Source organism: Pomacea canaliculata, linkage group LG7 (assembly GCF_003073045.1).
Source record: "Pomacea canaliculata isolate SZHN2017 linkage group LG7, ASM307304v1, whole genome shotgun sequence".
NCBI lineage: Eukaryota > Metazoa > Mollusca > Gastropoda > Architaenioglossa > Ampullariidae > Pomacea > Pomacea canaliculata.
In genome coordinates this window covers 17,972,773-17,993,318 of record NC_037596.1, presented here as the reverse complement: position 1 = coordinate 17,993,318, position 20,546 = coordinate 17,972,773, and the positions used below count along the sequence as shown (strand labels likewise).

Genomic DNA, 20,546 nt, shown 5'->3' with positions numbered 1-20,546 from the left:
GCATGTGATACTCTTTGACTTAGCATTACATACACCAACGTCACCGACACTTGTTCATGTGCTTGGAACATTCTCGCCTTTTCTTTTATAGCACAGGACCTTTTTTTTTAAAGGTTTCGAGAAGCCGATTAAAGTAAAGCTCATAGCAACATAACTTGTTTTGCATTACATGTCGGAAACGTCTTCCAGTTGGTTTTGGATGGAATGTACAGTTCTTTCAGCTCTTGTACAGCCTTTTTTTAAGGCCATCCTCAATATTAAATTTTTACAACATTCTTTTAATAGCAGGAAGGAACCATTACTGCACAGAACAGATTTTAGGTATGTCACTGACACTTTTGTGTACACTTATCTATCAGCTGTGAGCTCATTCATTTTTGTACCGATATTTACAAAACTATTTTTCTTGGTATCCTTTTATAAAACCATATGCGTTCGTTTACAAAATTAATTAATTTTATTATTTATTTATTATTGGTAAATCACAGCTGCCACTTTCTGACTTGTACCTTCATGCAGTCAGAGGGATGGCACATAACATCATTTCTGACCTAAAACACCCTCTCCACACCAGCTTCCAGCTGTTGCCCTCAGGCAGGCGCTATGAAGTGCCACGTGTACGGAAGGCTGCCTACCACAGGTACTTTGTGCCAGCAGCCATCACCATCCTAAATAAAGACACAGGGACTCAAGAGGAATCATACACAGTCTGAAGAGAAGAGGGTACTGCATCCATTATCAGCCATCACCTTGTTGAATGTGAGCTCCCTTTCGCACAAACAAGACGAGCTCTCTGCGCTCAATCTAAATAATTAATGAAAGGTAGGGATCTCTGTCACAGGCCAATAGATGACATAGATGACAATTTATAATGTTGTTTGCCTGCAGGTGATGAACAGATAGTAGTGATCGTGTGTGAGTTAGATGTCTATTTGAGTATGTATGTCCTTGTGAGCAAAAGAAAATTTCTGTCTTGGGTCTCCTCGACAGACAATAAAGTCTGATTTGATTTGATTTTTACGCCTTTACTTCAGAACAGCTGCACAATTTTCAGAAGAGAAAGGACTTATTCCTCATTTTGTATTTAAGTCTTACTTCATTACGTTTTCTAGGCTGCTTGTGTTTCACAGTGTGGTGACCTCGTTAGCTTCAGAAGAATGTCTCTTAAAATACTATGAATTCTTTATTAAACAGAGCCTGCTGGTATTTTTAACATGAAATACTATACAACACTTTGATTTAATTCTGAGCTTTTTATGGTGTAGCTCCTTTGGTAAAGCAAAGAAAAAAAAACTTGACTTGTTTGCGATAGTGTTTTGAAAATAGCTCATTTGGCCTAAGCTCAATTTTGTTGTTTTGGTGATTCTACAGTACCGGGTATTCCCTGTAGAGTATAAGTGAGGATTTGTGTGGTGGCTCTAAGAAAGAGGTTGAAAATAACAACTTGGTCTGTAATCAACCTAAATAACTAAGGTTTAATACTTGCCCTTCCTGCTTCGCTAGTAATTATCAGTAAATTTAAAAATCTTGTTATTAAGGTATGACATCCTCGTTTAATCTACTCAGAATGTGTTTAATTAGTCGAGAATTACAAATACATACTCAAAACAGTTTACATGTATTCTTTCAAAGACAGAATAATACATAACTAAAAAATTGCAGATTCAGTAAGAAACAAAATTGATCTCTAATGGTTGGCGATTAAGTAAACAATGTTACTTTGAAGGATAAGTGTTCACGTATGTTTTACTTTATTTGCATTTTGGATTAGAAACCCCACTCTTTACTGTCCACAACAAAGAAGCTCAGGTCACAGAATTCAACATAACAACAAAGTAAATTAGTAGATTTAGTAGACTTCAAGTAGATAGGTCATGCCCCGTAAGAAATGTCGCTTGTTGACCCAATGCTAGTTTCCAATGATATGTGTACTGCATTTCAATGAAGATTCCTTAATATTTAGCATTTATTTTTGCTTGTTAAGTGTTTTAATGACTTTGTGAGGCTTGCATTACGAATAAATACCAATGTTTTCCTGTCATTATTATATTCATTCACATTCTGTATTTGGTTCATAATATCCGAAGTAGTTGTGAGAAATATAAAAATATATTAACTATAATTTGGCAGTTATGATGTTTTGACTCATGCCTTATTAAGTCAGAGTTTCGTAAATTATACTTCAAATCTTTGCATGTGGGATGATGTTGCCTTTTTTCAAAATTTTTAGTAGTGGACATGTGATTGTTTCAAGATTCCAAAAAGACGCTTTAAAAACGCGAAATGATGGAAACAAGTACAATAAAATGAGATGATAAATACTAGTTTAAATAAATTTGAGCTTGCTTATTTAAAGCAATTATAAACAATAAACAGTAATCAAGCTTTTTTTAACTTCTACTTTCAACAGTCAAGTGATGTAAGCTGGTCTTATTTGGCCATGGATCCTGGAGGAAGACCATGCTTACCAAAGTCAAGGACTAGACTGTTCTCCTGTACAGGACCTGCTCACTATCGCTCGGATTAGGTAGAAATGGCAAGCCCTGTCAGCTCCTAGGTTTATCCATGTGCTCCTCTGAACGACAGGTGCATGTCAAGTGATGAATGAGGATGATAGATGACGGAGGGTAGTCTACGCCACCGTGGCCGGAGGAAGACCTCGCTTACCAACGTCAAAGACTGGCTGGTGGCTGTGTGAAGGATTTACTATCGTCCAAAACAGGAATAAGTTACTATCCTTGTAAGCTGTTGCATCTATCAGTGTGCTCTTCCCCAACAACAGGTAAGAGTCAATGGGCAAATGACCTTTTTCATACGCTCTTTAAGACACAAGTTCAGTGAGAGAGAAGGAGAAAGAAAATTGAGATTGTGTGCATCTCCGCGATATCATCTTGTTTCTAGAGATCCTATTGAGAAGCATGTTGTATATCAACCTTCTAACTCACTGAGCTGGATCTTCTCAGACTCTTAGTGCTAGAAATAAACTCTGAAACTAAACAACAGGTGAGAGGATGGGTTGACAACTCTGGTTGCAGAACACGCATAGAAACACACACACACACATTTTGTTGAGCTAGCTACGGTTCTTGATTTATAGTTTTTGCTTCACATGCTTCACAGTCAGCTCTGTAACATTTACATTGACAATATACTGGTCTGGTGTGCATTTGATACCAGCAGGTGATCGAGCTATTCAATTCAGCTTTGGCTGTTCAAAGCCTTTTTTTCTGTTTCCTCCAGTGTTTTCGTGTCATTTACTGTGGCTGTCCGACCAATCTTATAAGATAGCGTAAACACGACTGTAAAAGATGACTTATTACATATCACTAGACACGAAAACTAAATTTTCTTTCTTCTCTCACTCGTTATTAATGTGTGACAAAATCAGACACCTGTAGAAAATGAACATAAACCAGTTCGAGCAACTAGATATTGTGCTTTTATTTTACAATTACCGGCTTTTTGTTGTAATGTGAAAATGACTTTTTTTTACATGTAGCTATTATTCTCGTTTTCCGTAGGCATTATCAACACTTGTCTTGATACCCTACGCAGTTTGTTAACTCTTCAAATCATACAAATATTGAACTGGCTTTCAGTTATCTACAGTAGGGATGTTTAAGGTAATAGCTGGAAAATGGATGTGGAGTAACAATTAAAGTGTACTTAAAGAGGTGAATATTCAGATTGAAGTATTATTGTAGTCGGTATAAAGGTTCTGGTGATATCGGTGACGAATATCTAAATTATTTTTGTGGACATTTTATTTCCGTAGTTAAACGTGAACTATTGCTTCACATACTATCCAAGGCAATCTCGATGACAGCTCGAGACTTTCATGTTAGTAGACCCTCACAAATAAGAACCAACAGTAAACCTCCGCGATCAAAGACAGCGAGGGTCACTTTGTTCTTGGATAACAAAGCTGTCCGAGGACATAGTCATGGCAATGACAACGGTAATGGCAAGGCTCAACACAGTTTGAGATATCAGGTGACAGCTTGGTACAGCACCCCGAGGTCATTGGAAGACAGATGTTAGGTCATATCTCCCAGCAAATATCTCTCTAGAAGATTTGTCAATAGCTGGGATCAAGATTAATTAACGTTAGCAGTAAGGTCTCCATTGATTTTTAACGCTGTTGTGTACCTAATATAAACACACTAATTGGGATTTAATTGCAATCTAGTCACGTGTTTGGTGGGTACCCAGGAGCTTCTGCTTACCGCCGTCAGGTAGCATCAGCTGGTGTGGTTCGCTCATATCGTTTGATACCTTGCCGTCTCAAGATACAAAATTTTTTGTTCTTGCACCCTCTAAGAGGAATTAAGATTTTTAAAATATATGCATACATATTCGCACACATTTCTATCGTTATAAATAGTACATTATTCACATAAACACACTCACTGGTTGGTTTATAACATACAATGTAAAAAAGAACCAAAAACAATAACAAAACAACAAAATAATTTTTTGTATCATATATTTATTCTTCCCTCCTTCCAGCTTCTTCATGTATACAGGCTTATATAGTCAAGTACAGTGGAACCTCAGTTAGCGAACGCCTGGGATATCGAATAGTTAGCCTACAAACGTTCAATGATAATGTGATGTCGTATTACCGAAGATTTTAAAAAAGAAAAGGCAGAAGCAACAGACATTGGACAAGTTTTTTCCCTTCAACCTCAAAGTGACAGAAAAGGGAAGTCACCCCCGATTTTAAAATGTCACGTGCTCATGGAGGGGGAATCCAAGCAGTAATTCCACCCCTTCCTCCCCACACCTCCATCCACCCACGCCGTCAAAACGCGAAGTTTTCTTATGTTTAAATGCTTTCGTTAATGTTTTTATATTTATTAAACTCCATTTATATTGTATTATAACTGTTCTCATTTAAAAAATACCTATATACTAATATAGCCTGTAACTTTCAAAAATTAGTGAGTCAACGGGAACTGGGAACCAATGAAATCTTTTTCCTTTATTTCTTATGGGAAAAACATTTCAGATAACGAACAACTTTGCAGAACGGATTGTGCTCGTTAACTGAGGTTCCACTGTAAATTAAAGCATACGAACACATGTCAATAAAGCAAAAACACGAAAAGAATATGAAGAAACAATATCAGATGGATAAGCAAAAAAAAACATCAAGAAGATGAACAAGTAGAAGTAGAAAAAAAATTAGAATACGTAGACTATGTAGACTGCTAAGAATACGTAGAATACTTAGAAGCTTGTAGAAAAAACAATCCATTCAATCAACAGGCGGCTATCCCCAAACTGCTCAGTTTCTAAAAAAATATCATTATAGAAACACATATCTATGATCAGACTGGTCACGAAACCACTCGCCTTCGAAAATGTCCTCATACAGCTACATATAATATATGGCCATCAGCGTAGTCGCAAAACCGCTTACTTTCTAAAAATGTTCGTATACAAATACATATCTATGACCATCAGACTAGTGGCCCTTAATACAAAAATCCATACAGGGAGAAACGGCAGACAATAAGGAGGAAATGTTTTCGATGGCTACGTTGAAAGCAGTCGTTGCCGAGGCAAAGCCAAAGAAATGATGGATGACTAACGTGAAGAAGTTGTCCACTGGGTTGTTGGTGGTGGAGACGTATCCCCAGCACGACGTTAGTCGTTTCCTCCATCCTGCCTCTCATCTTGTTTCCCTACGATGAAACCTCCAGGATGTTAAAAAAATCCACAAACTAATCAACGACAAAAATAAATAAAAACCCACAAGATTAATGAACAGGTTGCCTAGCGGATGTTAGGACTTTTTGAAAGAGAGTGGTCTAGTTACTTTCTGTTGAGGGCTTAATCTTTACACATTGTCTTACAATGTTAATACATAAAGTACGTCTTTAAAACTTTACAGTATAAAATCATCGTAACGAATATATATGGAAATATAAGCGATTTTACGATATTTACAATCCAGTTTTTTTAGCATCGCTCGATGAACATTGTCCTCTTCATCGGACATGTGTTCTGCAGCTGAGAGCAAAGATTCTTGAGCTGCTGGAAAGAAAGAAAAAAAACACACACAGCCTATACTGTCTTTGTCAGTGAATTCCATGTTACCGTTAGCTTTAAAAATATTGCTACTCGGAGATTTAATTAAAAGCGATAGTAGGAATGGTTAAGGTCCTAGTTCCGGAATAAGGACAAGAACTTAAACAGGAGATAAAATATATTATTTCGTTTGTTTGTTATAATAGCGAAGGAGATAGTGGTTGAAAATCTTAATTGTAGCAAAAGTGCTTGTAGGTTTTATAATAGATATTATATTTTCGACACTACTTAGGCAAGGTGTCTTGTTGAAATGTTTAAAAATATAAAAAAATCGTGCAGAGATGTATCATACTTACTGATTGTTACGGCCGGTTGGGTTGTGAATAAAGGGTTTATCACCGCTGTATAGAAAAAAACACCATTTTATCTCCATTAAACTTATGTTTGTTTTAGAAAAGTTTATTTATTTTTACTACAATCAATGCTGCTTTTATTATTATTTGTAGATGTTTGTGCAGTTAACAGTCTTGATGGTCTAAAACCTATGAGTAGTTTCAGTAAAGAAACAATTTACAGTATTATTATCAAGGAAAGGCAAATAGATATCAGCAAAACATGAAATTTGTAATGTCTTATTTATAACTATATAACTTATTTATATATGCTGTGTAATTTTGTAGTGAACAGCTTTGTTGTTAATGTTTTATAATGATAGCTATTATCATTAATTATATCATTATTGTTATCAATTTTAAGAGCAACACACCATACTACGATCGCCACAGTGCTATTTCGTGTCGCATGCACCCCGTGGTTGACCTAGTACAGCAATGATATATGTTAGCGAATGTTCATTAAATATTATAATTGTCAACAAATAAGTAAAACTAACGCAGTATTCTCAAGCAGTAGTCCTATAATAGTTTGCACTGAGAAATAACATACAGTTTGCTAGTTTCTCATGTTATACACACTACTGGCTGGAGAGGACTTGCTCTTCCTGTTCTTTTTCTTTTGTTTCTTTTAGTGTATTGAGTTTTTGTCGTGTTTGGTGTTTTCTTACTACTGTTAATATGTGCTTTTCATACTTAGGCTTGCTACTGTTCTGGACTATTTCCTGAGCTTATTAAGCTGAATACACTTACTACTCTCAACCCGAGCTCCCGCAACTATCGGCCCATCTGATTGTTGTCCATTTTCTTCATCATTCCTGTTTCTTGCTCTGAAAGGACTAGATACATGCACACCATGATTATTTGCTATTTTACTTGAAGATCCGAGCAGTTATTTTATTTGAATTTCTAAGTTATCTTTCACCACATTGTTGTTCATATTTATATACTTATTTTTGTATTTACTATATTAGCTTATGTAGCTAAATTGCTCACTACAAAAAAAAGAAGATTCTTAAAATGTTCCTCTTTCATAAACACACACACACACACGACGCACACTTGCAAACACACAGATTCATATATGGAAACACAGGCATTAATAAACAATCAAAAATAGACTGCTTTCTGTAGCACCTGCTTTGAAACAAAGTATACTTGAAGAAAAAGATAAGTATTCACATTGTTTATTTACTAAATGAATTGAGGTTCCCTTAACATCAGTTGGAGAAAAACTCAGTAATATTGTTCAGGATGATTGTCCTACTTACCGTATTTTGAGAAATGCTATTGACAGTGAAGTACATAAAACACAGGCGGCAATAACAACAAAAGACGTGACGGGGTTGTCTGAAAACAGAACAACACCAATCATAAGTAAATCAGTTTACAGGTTTTGTCCTGCCGTCTAAAATTATTTTCCAATGTTCCAAACATCTGTTATAGTCTATATTTAATGTTGCAGCATATAATTCCATCCAGTAATGTCAGAGCGCAACCCGTAAGTTGTCAAGAATCAAGTCACATAGAATTTTTTGTTAGAATACTTGCTTTCTTCTTCTGAACAAAAACTGTGACCTGTACCAGTTCCATCTGACCATTGACACAAAAAATATATCTATGTATACTTGAAGCGTGTTGATAATAACATCGAAATGTTGTAGCTATTGAGATATAAAATTTGCTTTCCTCGTTCACCTTTGTCTCTCTCTTACACATCTATATGTGTGTGTGTCTGTGTTCCCTTGTGTGGATGCGAACGCGTGTGCAGATATATCTTTGTGAACAGAGTCATTGCTACCTAAATGCCTTTGATGTTAGATATTTAACATTTGCTTGCATTTGTAAATTTGTTTTTTTTTACGTGACGCATATGAAACTTTATGAAAACATAGCACATTACTTATTATTTTGCCTATATTTAGTTCATTCTTGCCATCTAGACCTTTATTTCCGTAGGAGCTAGTAATGATTCTTGAAGTTGCATCATTAGTCACGTTATAAGTTTTCTTTTCCTTGCTTTCTTCTGGAAAACAATCAAACAATAGTTTTAATAAGCTAACATAACTTTAGTAATACAAAGTGCGAATTTTTAGATTCAATATAATACGTAATTTTATGACAGCGATTTTATAAACTTCTGCTGGTATACCAGCATTTGGAAAGGCTAAACAGGTCGACATAAATGTTATAGACTGAATAGGGATTTCTAGCTTCTAGTTCTTTTCTCTTTTTTCACCTCTTTTTTCTGTAATGTGCAATAAGCACAAAAACAAATATTTTTCTCATCTCTATAGTACGACTCTTTCCAAAATAGTGTACAGAGTATATGTTCCCATTACTGATACGCGTCATCCATATTTGTATAATCATAATCAGAATCATAGAAAAAACCGAAAACAAGAAAGATGTCGTTTTACTTATCCTTGATTTAAAACTGTTTCTGCTCTGATTTAAGAATGTTGTTGTTTCTATATCTCAACTGCTGATCCACCAGAAATGTGTAAAAGATTTAATTTTACTTGTACTGACTTACTGTTAAATTATTCCTCCAAACAATAGTGTCTTACCTAGAGAAACATTACACTTCGCAGATTGTTGTTCACCTTCGTCAGTTTCTAATGATACAGGCATACATAAACGGTTGTTAGGGATTAGCTCAAGATCACCGTTTGACTTTTCAATCAGGGTATTATCTGTGTCATACTGGCAATGGTATTTTCCTCGCAGAAAATGACACGTTAAAACGGTTTCTGAAAAAGATTAAAAACATATATTTGATATGTTTTTTTACATTTTCTGTTTATTATTATATGTTTAATATGGCCACTTCACATGCTTCGACAGCGCCATGGTATCCAAACCATCAAGCTAACATCTCCAAAGCCAGTACTATGTTAAGTTCACTTCGTATAGAAGTTTGGAAGACACACTTGTGATACCAAGATCCAGATTTACAGAGCAGTAGTTAGCAGTCTTAAGGAACAAAGGTTTGAGATGTACACTGAGGTTGTATGCTGCAGCTGGAATGTACCATCATGGACATTAAGAGGCAGGACAACTCCTCCAGCAACAAAGTTTCTGAAGAGGACGCCTGTGTCTCACTGAAGTCATACTACTGAAGAAGTAGTTCCAGTCGACAGGTCATGATATTTGTATAAACAACAAATGCATACCACAAACTATCGTTTATGGGAAATAGCGTAATGGCGAACGAGCTCACAAGATGTGCATCCAGTCGTGGCTAAAACGCAGCCTTATTCAAGCCAACATTGCCATTGATTCCTTAGGACGATCTGCAGATGGCAAAGATGCCTCAAAACTACAATATCTGTCAAAAAACTGCAGTAAGAGAGAAACAGACGAGAAGGGAAGAGTGGTCCACTTACCTACGAGTGGAAGTCAAAGATATATCTGCCAGAATATATAAGATATGTCTGCTCAGCAAGGGTTGGACTCTCCAATTTCGAAAAGAATTTAACCGTCTGACGCCTTAAAACGTTTTGCATGTGAGTTCATAGACTGCTATTTACCCTACACAAACAGGCAGCACCAGTGATGGTGATCCTAGGAGATGGGGAAAGTTTAATGATGACATTGTAACGTTCTCTGAAATGCTCTTTGTTGACAATATGATTACCAGCCGCTTTATTGATATCAGAGGTGTGTATGTTAATGGTACAAGTTCTTCACTTTGTTTCTGTGTTGAAAATGTTTCCATTTAGCTTCATGTTTATTTTTACCTCTATTGCGTTTACTACGCACTGTTCTTCCGCAAATTGATTGGATTCATTGTACTAAAACGTGCGAACTGATTGGATCTGTTTAAAGAATTTCCACTCTGATCCGATTTGTTAATTTCCTTTAAGCCTCGTTCTTGACTTGCAGTGATTATCGCATTCTACAGTTTAATTCATCCATCTTCATCGTTTATTTCGGTGATCGCCATTTACCAACGGCAAGTCGTTTTGTCTTGGTCATTTTCATCGTCATTCAGTTGTGATTGTTTTGTGGATACTTCGGTGTGTACGGTGTAGTGATTCTTCCTATTGTCCGTAATATTCCGCTAAACAGGTCGGATCTCTAACAATTTATTTCAGTCCATTGAGTGATGAGACATTTTAGCTCCTTTTTTCAGATTTTGCAAGTGAAACCTGCATTGGTCCACAGCTCACAGCTAACAACCATTCAGAAGAGTTGAATGATTATGATTATAGCTACAATAATGAACATCTTACTCTCACTATAGCAGCTTATTAAGTAACAGCAACTTTAAAAAGAAAAGTAAAACAAATTAGTCTCAAAAGTTGACATTCTTGAGATGAATGCCGTCTGATAAAAGAAGGAAAGTGACTCACAGGCTGATGGCATAATTATGAAGACGTGTCTATTAACAAGAATTAGACGGGAAAAGGGTAGTAAGATCAATATTACCTTCCGTAGAATCTGTCTTGTTCATGATGCTGAACTGTCTCTTTTGCACCGTGCTCTTTATGTATATAGTTAGAATGCAGTTACTTTCATCAAATTTAACGTAACAGCCGATACCTAAGAAAAGAGAAAAAAAATTATGTTGCACTGTGTCAACGTGGAAACATTTAAGTTGGAAATTCAAACGGCCGCATTTTATTTTAAGCTAATATAGGGGAATCGATTAATGTATTTTAACAAAAATTTCAGTTCTGAGTTTATTATAATTTTATTTTAAATCTAGAACACCTTAGTTGCACTTTTCTTAACTTTATATAATTCAAAATACCTTTTAGTTATATTATTTCATTCATATTAATGCTTACCGACCTTCCGTTTAAGATGAACTTTTAAATTTTAATCAGACTTGTACTTTAATTTTATCTAAAGTAAATATGTAAGATACATTGGACCCTACCCTTAAAAAGGGCTGATTATTACTTTTACAAATCACAAAAACGCTACTACATTTTGTAACCACATTTTTTTTCAATCTAATTTTTTTATTTATTATACAATACATACAAAACATAAAATACTACCACATAAAACAACAACGACAAAAGGAAAAACATGTCCATGGCAATGTACACAAAATCCTTCATCAGCTTGCCCTCATACCCTACCCTATGCAGAAAGAAGCAGCTAACCATAGAAACATAGGCTGTTATTCCCTAACCTTCAAGTTGCAGCTCACACAAACAGAGATAACCTTTTAAACAACACATGCAATCACAGATATATATATATACAAACCTTATACCATACATAATGACATACTACAATATATTGCAATCCGTCTAATATGATGTAGGCAATTACAGATAGTGCCGTTATTTCAGAAGACACATGGCTGAATGAGAGCCACTGTTTAGAAAAGAATATATCCTTGAGCCATTAGTAAATGCAACACATTGCTCCACAGTATATTGTGACTTTTAAAATGGCCTAAACCTATCTGCTGTTGGTATTGTCTTCGTTTTTACTCAATGCACAGTGCAAGAATATTTGTTCAATGTTTTCGTTGCCCTCTTTACAAACACAACAAAACGGATATGTTGTGAGCCTACTTTTAAAAAAGAAACGAATCTGTGGCTAGATATATGGGGGACAATATTCGGATGACTTATGATATGCTTTACTGTGAACATGCTTCTAAAATCCCCGGACTATTGCTAACTGGAGACTTTGAGAAAGCATTCGATTCTGTGGCCTGATTATTTATTGAAAAATCAAGTTGTTTGGTTTTCTAGAATCTATCATAAGATGTACATTTGTACAATAATGCACCTTCCTGTATATACTTCAATGGGCAGTACACAGGTTGGTTTAGCTTAAAAAGAGGTTGCAGTTAAGGGATTCAATCTAGTCTTGTTTGTACCTAATCTGTGCAGAGGTTCTTTCACGAAAGATAAGGAAAAATAGTAAAATAAGGGGAATAAAGATTAAGAAGGAAGAAATGTTGCTGGTTTTATTAGCAGATGATACTGAATACTTTCTAGATAATAACAAAAAATCTGTTAACGAAGATATTAACACAGTAGATATGTTATCTGATATCTCAAGTTTTAAAGTTAATAATGACAACACTCAATTAGTAGTATGAATAGGTAACACGGAAGGGACCCATACTATACATATAATGCAGGAATTTCCAATGGGACCTAGGACTTTTTTCTCTTCTTGGTATCAAGTTTTCAGTAAACTTGGTGGATATTGTTAAGTAAAATTTTCTGGACAGAATACAGGAAATGGAAAAAAATCTTAGAGTGAGATGAAAAGAGACATCTAAAGGTATACTCAAGGCTGTGAGACGGATGTTGTGACGGTCAAATCGTTTAAAAATTGTATTTAGTGACGAGAGCAATGCAGAAGAAATAAATGATCCCTTTCTCACTTGATTACAACTTATTAGCACTATTTCGGTTGCCGATATTTATAAAATTCTAAAAAAATCCAGTGAAATCGACCCTTGTATCCTTCCGCCGAGTAACCGCGATAGCTTCCCGAGATGGTCAAGCAGACGAGTCTGGGTGTGACGTCAGTCTGGTTGTGACGTTAGTCTGGGTGTGACGTCAGTCTGGGTGTGACGTCAGTCTGGGTGTGACGTTAGTCAGAGACGTACAGCAAGTGTCTCAGGTCATTGCTAGGATTTGAACTCGTGCTCTGTGGTGTCTTGTGAGTTAATTTCGGTTTTAAAGTGAACTTTTCATAGCATAGTTTTAAAAATTATAGAAAACTGTCTCTCTTGGTAAGCAGTATTGGTCATATGTCTTAAGGTCACGTGATGGAGAATGAGACTTCGTCTAAGTAAACGAAAGAGTCCCGTGTAGTTTCTGTAATGAACACAACATGCTACAAAACATTCGACTTTTCCCATATTAACAGACACGAAAATAGATGAGATTCAAACTGATCCTGTTCTTTACGACATTCTAAGCACTTTTATTTTGCCTTTTCAATCCATTTTTTGTGGACTACATTTTGCTGTTTTCCTGGATACATGCACGATTGTTTAACTCAATAAGGCTACCTTCTTTTCAGACAAGATGTCTCTATTAGTTGCCTCATTTCGGCTAGTTAAAAAAAGAAAGTAACTATACGTCACAAAAAGATAATTTTGAATTCATTTAAAATATGATATTTAGAAGAATTAAAATGGTTTACCATGAGAAGTGGTATATTTATTTACTTATTTAGAAAATTGATGTATCAGCATACCCGAAACTGCCTTTGAAATTCATAGTTTGGACGTAAAGTCACAATGAAAACTTGGTATCTATCTATCTACAAAGTTCCAGTTATAAATACACACAACTACACTTTTCTTTATCCTAATGTGATTATGAATCATAATATTATTATATATATATCACAAGAAAATCTTAAGATACACAGTAGCATGGTTGATTTTCTAGAAAAAAAAAACTGACAGAAAAAGGAGAAACATCTACCCATGCATTTTTACAATTATTGTTGACTATACCACACAGTAGTTAAATTTCAAAAGGACCGGATGTGTTGTTATACAAGCCAAGGATTTTTCCTTGTAAGGGAATGATTCAGCTTTAAAATAAGTTTTTTTCCTGTTTCGATAACCGTTCATGGATTTTAAATCGCACTTGTTTAACATCATTGCCACCGGAGCGAGGAGTGATATTTGGAACACAGCTATTATAGTTTTTTATTTTTTTTATTTAAAGAATCATGTGAATAATCGCAACAGCAAAAAATGTCTCTTAGTGGTACATATTATAAAGAAAGGTCGGGTCCTGCTTGTCCGCCATTTAAAATAATCCTCATAACTCTTCTACAAAGGTTACATAAACTACGTTGTTCACTTCCTATGCAAACGGGTTATTGGCCACCATACAGAGCTGGAGGTATAATTCATGTCTAGCGTCAAATCATTAATCTCGGAAATCAATTACAGCAAGCAAAGATAAAAGTAGCCTGGTAAATCAATCTCTCTAGCTGTGATGTGCATGTGAAGGATTTTGTCCAACTGGCGCGTATACATGTGTATACAGTAACTGCAGCTGTTCAGACTTTAGCTAAGATCAGCTAAGTCAACCACTTAATATCTTACATGCATATAATCCCAGGTCAAATAAGAAAATAGCCGCAGATTGTTCAAAATAACTCTATGCAGTTGTGGATGTTCTCGATAATACGACAGTTATACGTCAATAAGACAAAAAAATATGATTTGAAAATATTTGGCAATGTTAGAAATTAATATAATGCTTACCTTCACAATAAGACTGCTTAAACATCAACACGACGAGCAGCACATGAGTCCACTTCAGTGTAAAGAGGCATTGATACACATTAGATGCTGATACATATTTATGGTCATTACACTCTCATACAAGTTTAAATATAATATGGACATGCAAAACTTTATGAGAAACCCTTAAGATATATATATATACGTGTTTGAACATTCTTGACACAGCACAACAAAGAATGTGCTTGTCGGCGGAAAATGTAAATGTACACAATAAACTATGTTAATCGTTACCATACATTGTCATGCCATGCTATGTGATCGTCACAACACGCTGAAGTAGGTCCCGTGACACAGGATAAAACATTGATACATCGAAAAGTAGACCACATCAGAGCACATTGCACATCACACGTTACACGCTACACAATGTGTGATGGCTGCAGAAACAAGCACAAAAGTCATGAGAAATAATACTTACAAATTTGGTTTTGGAGTCCATTTATTTCTACTTTGGTGGTATTGGCAAGTACAAGTTTCGGTGGATGGTCCAGGCCCTTGTGTTACGGCCTGATGCAAAGAATCACTCGTGAAGCGTGTTACACCGCCTAACCATGTCTGGTTGGCTGCCTAGAGGACAGGTGTATGAGTGATGTCACGCCTCCCCGCGCCCAGCACAACTGAGACTCATATTAGTTTAAGCAACTGCCTTGTCTGACTATAGCAGAAGAATAAGAAATACTTTGATAAAATGTATCATGGACATAGCTGGACATAAATGCCATCAGCAGCAATATTGTTTAACTCACCCAGATTGATAGAACTGCGTCTTTTTTGCAATGATACAGCTGTAACTGAGCATCATATTCTCCTTGTAAGCCCTAATATATAACTCTTCGTAAATGTTTTATCCCTGAACAATAATTTAAGTATTCTTCCCTTGTCCATTTCTCACTCTTGATGCCAGATAATAGAACGTTAATAACACTTTGTCTTGCCTTTCTCATTTACAATGCATTGTAAAGAAGAAATCCAATCATTCAACCAGATAATCATCCTACTAGCCAGCCTGACAGCAATGTTGCAGCATTAAAAAAATCTCGTTTTTGTATACGTTGAATAATCTCGTAATTCCGTTTTATATCGACAGAGAAACTCCCCATATCATTCTCAATCACCAACAGCCATGTGTAACTCTCCTCACCTTGTGTTACTGGAATAAAAGATCTCAGTGCAATTTTCTTTCTTCGTGACTTCTTAAGCCGAAACAATAAATCGGAAACGCAAGATGCAGTGAATAGTCTTAATCTTCTCTAGATGCGAGTTTCCTCATTAACTAGAGAAGTTATAAACAGTAGTTAGCATCGCCGTAAACATTAGAAATTTGAGAGGTCACAGCAAAATCGTAATTATTATTGTTCTTTCGGAAACGCAATTTTGCAATCTGTACAGACATCCTAACAGACATACAAGCTGAGCATACACATAAAATACGAGCATACTCTCTCTATCTCCCTCTCTCTGACACACACACAGGGGGGTGGGTTAATTGTGTTCACAAGCTGTCAGACACTTTTTTGAACGCTCTATAATACATGGTGCATTTTGACCAGCCCTTATCTTTATGGCGCATTGTGTTGAAAATATTGCTTTCTCCGTCACAAGCTACTTAGAAGGATGATTTTTATGTCAATATTCAGTCTAAAAAGTTGAATATTGTAAAATTTTACGAAAGGAACTCAGTGATCATATTGGCACTTCGGCAGTCCCCTGTGTAGCTTTACTGGAAGCTTTGGCTAACTCCAATGTAAGTGTTTTCTTAACATATTTCCAGACAAATCTTAACAAAAAAGAGGAAAACATCGAACACCACGTAGAAGAAGTTAGAGATGAAATGAGATCTTTTGCCATTAGTAAACTGTTACTGAGAGACTGAAAGAGGACGTAGACCAGGCCCTCCAGGTCTTCGGCGACAAGCTTGAAAAGCTCGAGGTCTTTTGGCGCAGAGACTGTAGCAGTACAAGGTCAGAGTTCAGAGGTCATAGAAACTAACACCATGTACAACTAAATGACATGGCTGTAGAAACTAAGTTTTCAAATTAAGACTTTTAATTGTTGACTTAAATACACTAAAGAAAAAAAAAATTATGGTGATCTTGGTAGATTTACAATATGTATAGTATCCCAAAATAAGGTTATGAAATGTAGGCTACGTTTTCATATGTCAGATGATCGATTACCACGTGAAAGTTACATGTTGTTACATATGCAATAATTAGTAAACTTTGGCGCACCTTGTGAAAAAATTCCTATTTGTAAATGATTTTGGACATGTATGGTCACAGCTGAAAATAGAAAGTGTTGATATATTTATACCTACACTCTGAGAGCGACTGAAAGACTGTTTTTGGAGACCTGACATTCAGAGCGTGGAGAACGGTTCACGCTTGGAAGTGTATACATCATACAAAAGCTATCTCTAGCCCAAACGATACTTTGACTTTTACCAAATAAAATGTTTTAAAGCAGCTTATATCCACTTCAGGTTTGGAATATCTGGTATAACGACACATGAGCCATGATATAGAAATATCTGCAGCCTACAGACTTAGGCAGTGTGTCAGGGATCAATGGAGAGACCTATGAGGCTTATTTCACGCTTTCTCTATAGAGCCTTTAAATTGTGCGGTACTGGTTTGAAACAAGATGTACAAAAATATGTATTGTTATACGATGAGTGATGTTGTGGGTAAGTTAGCTTACAATCGTTTGTTATTGGGCTGTAATTACTTATGCGCTTCTCAGAGAAGGCTTTCGCAGTTAGAATATAAACTTTTAACAATAGTACTTAGATAAATGAATTCAAAACCACGTGTGAACCCCAGACTACATATTGTCAATATTATAATGTTTAACAACCCAGTATATTTGTAAATATTGATGACCCAACCCTTGATATGAACCTAATGGTGGTGTCAATAAATGATCAACGGTTAAAAGCTCACACACGCGCGTGCACACAGACGCATGCAGATGTGTATGTATATATATATATTTAGTTTTACTGTACCTACATCGGACAAGAAATTCCACTGATCTGTTTTCTTTGGATCCGTCCCCTTCACAGTGGAGGCTTGGCCACGGGCGGCTACACCTGTAAACTCTAACTGGATATGTAAAATGTCTTTCTGCTGAAGAAGACGCCACTTCCTGTCTAATTTCATTGACAAGACGGAAAGTAGTTGGTGGATTGCCCTGGTCAAAATAGCAGTTAACAACAGCCTCTTGGTTCTCTTTTAATATATAAACTCCGCTCACTTCATGGCCATCGACCGTCAGACTTGTGACATTGGGTGAATCTGCAGAATTTGACACACACACACACACACAGGAGACACACACACGAGACACACACACACGCACAAACACACAACACACACACACACACACACACACAACACACACACACACACACACACACACACGAGACACACACAAACACATACACACACACACACACACACGCGCAAGCGAGACGCATGAGGCATAACGAAAGGAAAAATAAAATGTTTTTTTTAAAATTAGAGCCTATATACATCAATCTCTTAATAATTTAAAAATAGCATCGTGATTTTAATAGATCAAATCTTTCTTTCTTTTCGAGTGATCGTGTAACATTTTTTTAAAGAATTATTACATCGATGAATTTAGCTGCTTCAAACGAGCTTATGCTAAATACTGTTTACGACAACAAGAAAATTTGCTATAAACAATGCGAGAGATGCTAAATGTCAAGTTTGTGTTTTCCTGGCGTGACAATTACAATTACATCATGAACAGCCTTTTTATCGTATATAGAAGATTAATGAATATTTGATTAAGAAGAAGCAAAAGGTAGTCTGAAAAAACTAAGATTTGTATCTTACAGAATACTTACACAAAACATTAAGATTCATTCGGTTTATCACATCCTTGAAGTGACCATTTTCTAGCCACGTCAGCCTCCACTGAATGCCTATGTGGGACCTGTTTATTTTCCTGTAAAGCTCTGCTTTTCCATCAAATTTAGTACATTGGACATTTCCTTTTGTCGTCACATCACATCTATCTTTCTGCAGCTCGAGTCTTCCATCTTCTTCGGTGAAATGATTGCTTCTGTAGGTTTTCACTGATATCATGTAGTTGTAATTTCTCTGGCTACAAGCTGAATCGTTTACTCCGAATTTCAAATAAATGGCATCATTTTCGTGAATGGAAATAATGTTCTCTGTAAAATTGTCGAATTGCAGGTGAGCACCTTTGAAACAGAGTAAGATTTACCATTAAAGTTTTTCAGTTAAGTTTTTCTTTAGCATTTAGTGAGAGAGACCTCATCTGAAAATAAAGATGCAACTAGCTTTACTGGATCTGACCTTTAGGTTAAAATATCAAGAAATAAAATAGTCTGATGTCATCGGAAATCATATTTATCTGCTATGGTTTTGTATTAGAGAGATCTTTTACAACACTATACTGTATGTTTTGTGTATTTGTCAAGTCAGAGCACCATATCGTATGTGTGTGATAAGTGAGTGTGAGTTGTTAGTATTATTTTGCCTGAGGTACAACGCAAATACATAACGATAAAACACCATCATCTAACACTAAAGAAATTAACCACAGATGTGAATGTTAATATACACATAAAAATCAGATATTGTAGTGTTTGCATCCTTCGGGCAGTAAAATAAAAAAAAAATTCTTACATTTTTTACTCTGTGCGCATACAGTAAGGTGTAGAGCCATAAAAAGAACTCCAACGCACCACATGTTCTGGAAAATCGTGTCTTCTAGCTGGTATACATGTATTTCCCTCTGCTATATGTTTATAAAGTGTATTAAAATATCCAGCGTATGTGATTCGATAGTCCTCTTTGTTGACCTCAAGAGACCTACAGAAGATTTGCATAGGGAAAATTATCACTGATCAGGAAGAATTTTAAGTGACGATTTTAATGAAGGATTAAACATCTGCCATCTGGATGGGAACTACAATTTTACGGGACTTTTAACCACTTACTAAAAAGAAGACATAATTTCCTTGAGATAATAGAATTTCCTTTTCCTTCCTGGAGAAAACGCCTTTACGTTCTCTTAAAATTACATAATGAATGTAGCCCTTTATAACGGTACAAGTACACATAATCGGATAAGAAGGGCAATTTTTTTATGAAAGTGTTATTCATACTATTACAAAGTTTATGATTAGTCTATAATTAGTTCGTTTATCTAAGATTATTTTTTCGTTTAAGTATACTCTTAAAGCATCCTTTATACACGGGATTTAACATTATTCTTTGATAAAATGTTATTGTTGTGGCATATTAATTTATTTAGCTGTAAGGGACAAAAAAACTCTTTAAGGGACGCTTTGTAATATTCTCTGGTGCATTTCTGTGTACGTACTTTTGGTCTTACTTTCTTGACGATGATAAGAAGCACTATAACGAATTTCGTCTCGGATCAATCGAAACCCGGCTTAACGACGACAAAACATCCCCCTAGCAGGCCCCTTGGAGAGAAGAACAAAAATTGTATTAGTGGAGACAGCAAGTCAGCCAGAAAGACAACCATCAACTTAGCACCCGCAGTCAGACAGATAAGAGTTATGTGGACGACGTTTGAAGAGACGATATGATCTATCCATCTAATCCTCTTCGTGCATCAGGTTGCACATAAGGCCTCAACCAGAGTCCGCCACCGATGTCGATCGGCTGAAACCCGTTCCAGGTGACCCCATGTCCAGCCCTTTCCTTTCATCTCCCTTTCCACTGTTCTTCTCCAAGTTTCCTTTGGGCGGCCTCGTTTTCTTCGGCCGTCTGGAGTCCATCGTAGGGCGACTGTGGAGAGGTCTGCTTTCTGCTGGCGGAGCACATGTC

The 20,546-nt window shown here is 36.0% G+C and overlaps 2 protein-coding genes across 6 annotated transcripts in view; one reads left to right on the top strand and one right to left on the bottom strand.

Moving 5' to 3' along the window:
- The window catches only part of LOC112568295, a 50,733-nt gene that overhangs the window by 4,966 nt on the left and 25,221 nt on the right, over nt 1–20,546 (top strand). For 3 of the 5 annotated variants that reach the window (XR_003100054.1, XM_025245534.1, XM_025245531.1), the window contains exons 4-5: nt 575–822; nt 2,411–2,782. The gene's annotated coding sequence lies outside the window, so the exon portion shown is untranslated. Of the gene's footprint in view, nt 1–347; nt 823–2,410; nt 2,783–20,546 lie in introns of those variants that run through there. The other 2 variants (XM_025245532.1, XM_025245533.1) reach the window with 2 other exon arrangements.
- On the bottom strand, nt 4,841–20,409 carry LOC112568297. The gene is made up of 13 exons (XM_025245535.1): nt 20,074–20,409; nt 19,374–19,559; nt 18,566–18,925; nt 15,110–17,987; nt 14,650–14,701; nt 10,863–10,976; nt 8,999–9,181; nt 8,374–8,454; nt 7,700–7,778; nt 7,182–7,267; nt 6,393–6,437; nt 5,956–6,042; nt 4,841–5,690 (listed from the first exon to the last, which is right to left on the bottom strand). The coding sequence occupies exons 4-13, from the start codon at nt 15,128–15,130 to the stop codon at nt 5,653–5,655; spliced, it is 786 nt and encodes a 261-aa protein (XP_025101320.1). The 5' UTR covers nt 15,131–17,987; nt 18,566–18,925; nt 19,374–19,559; nt 20,074–20,409; the 3' UTR covers nt 4,841–5,652.

Excerpts from the sequence above, each read along its gene's own strand:
- LOC112568297 (XM_025245535.1), bottom strand. The coding sequence starts at position 15,130 with ATGGACTCCAAAACCAAATTT. Across the intron at positions 6,438-7,181 it reads GGGAGCTCGGGTTGAGAGTA|CGGTGATAAACCCTTTATTC; the intron begins GTAAGTGTATTC and ends TTTTCTATACAG. Across the intron at positions 6,043-6,392 it reads CCAACCGGCCGTAACAATCA|CAGCTCAAGAATCTTTGCTC; the intron begins GTAAGTATGATA and ends CTTTCTTTCCAG.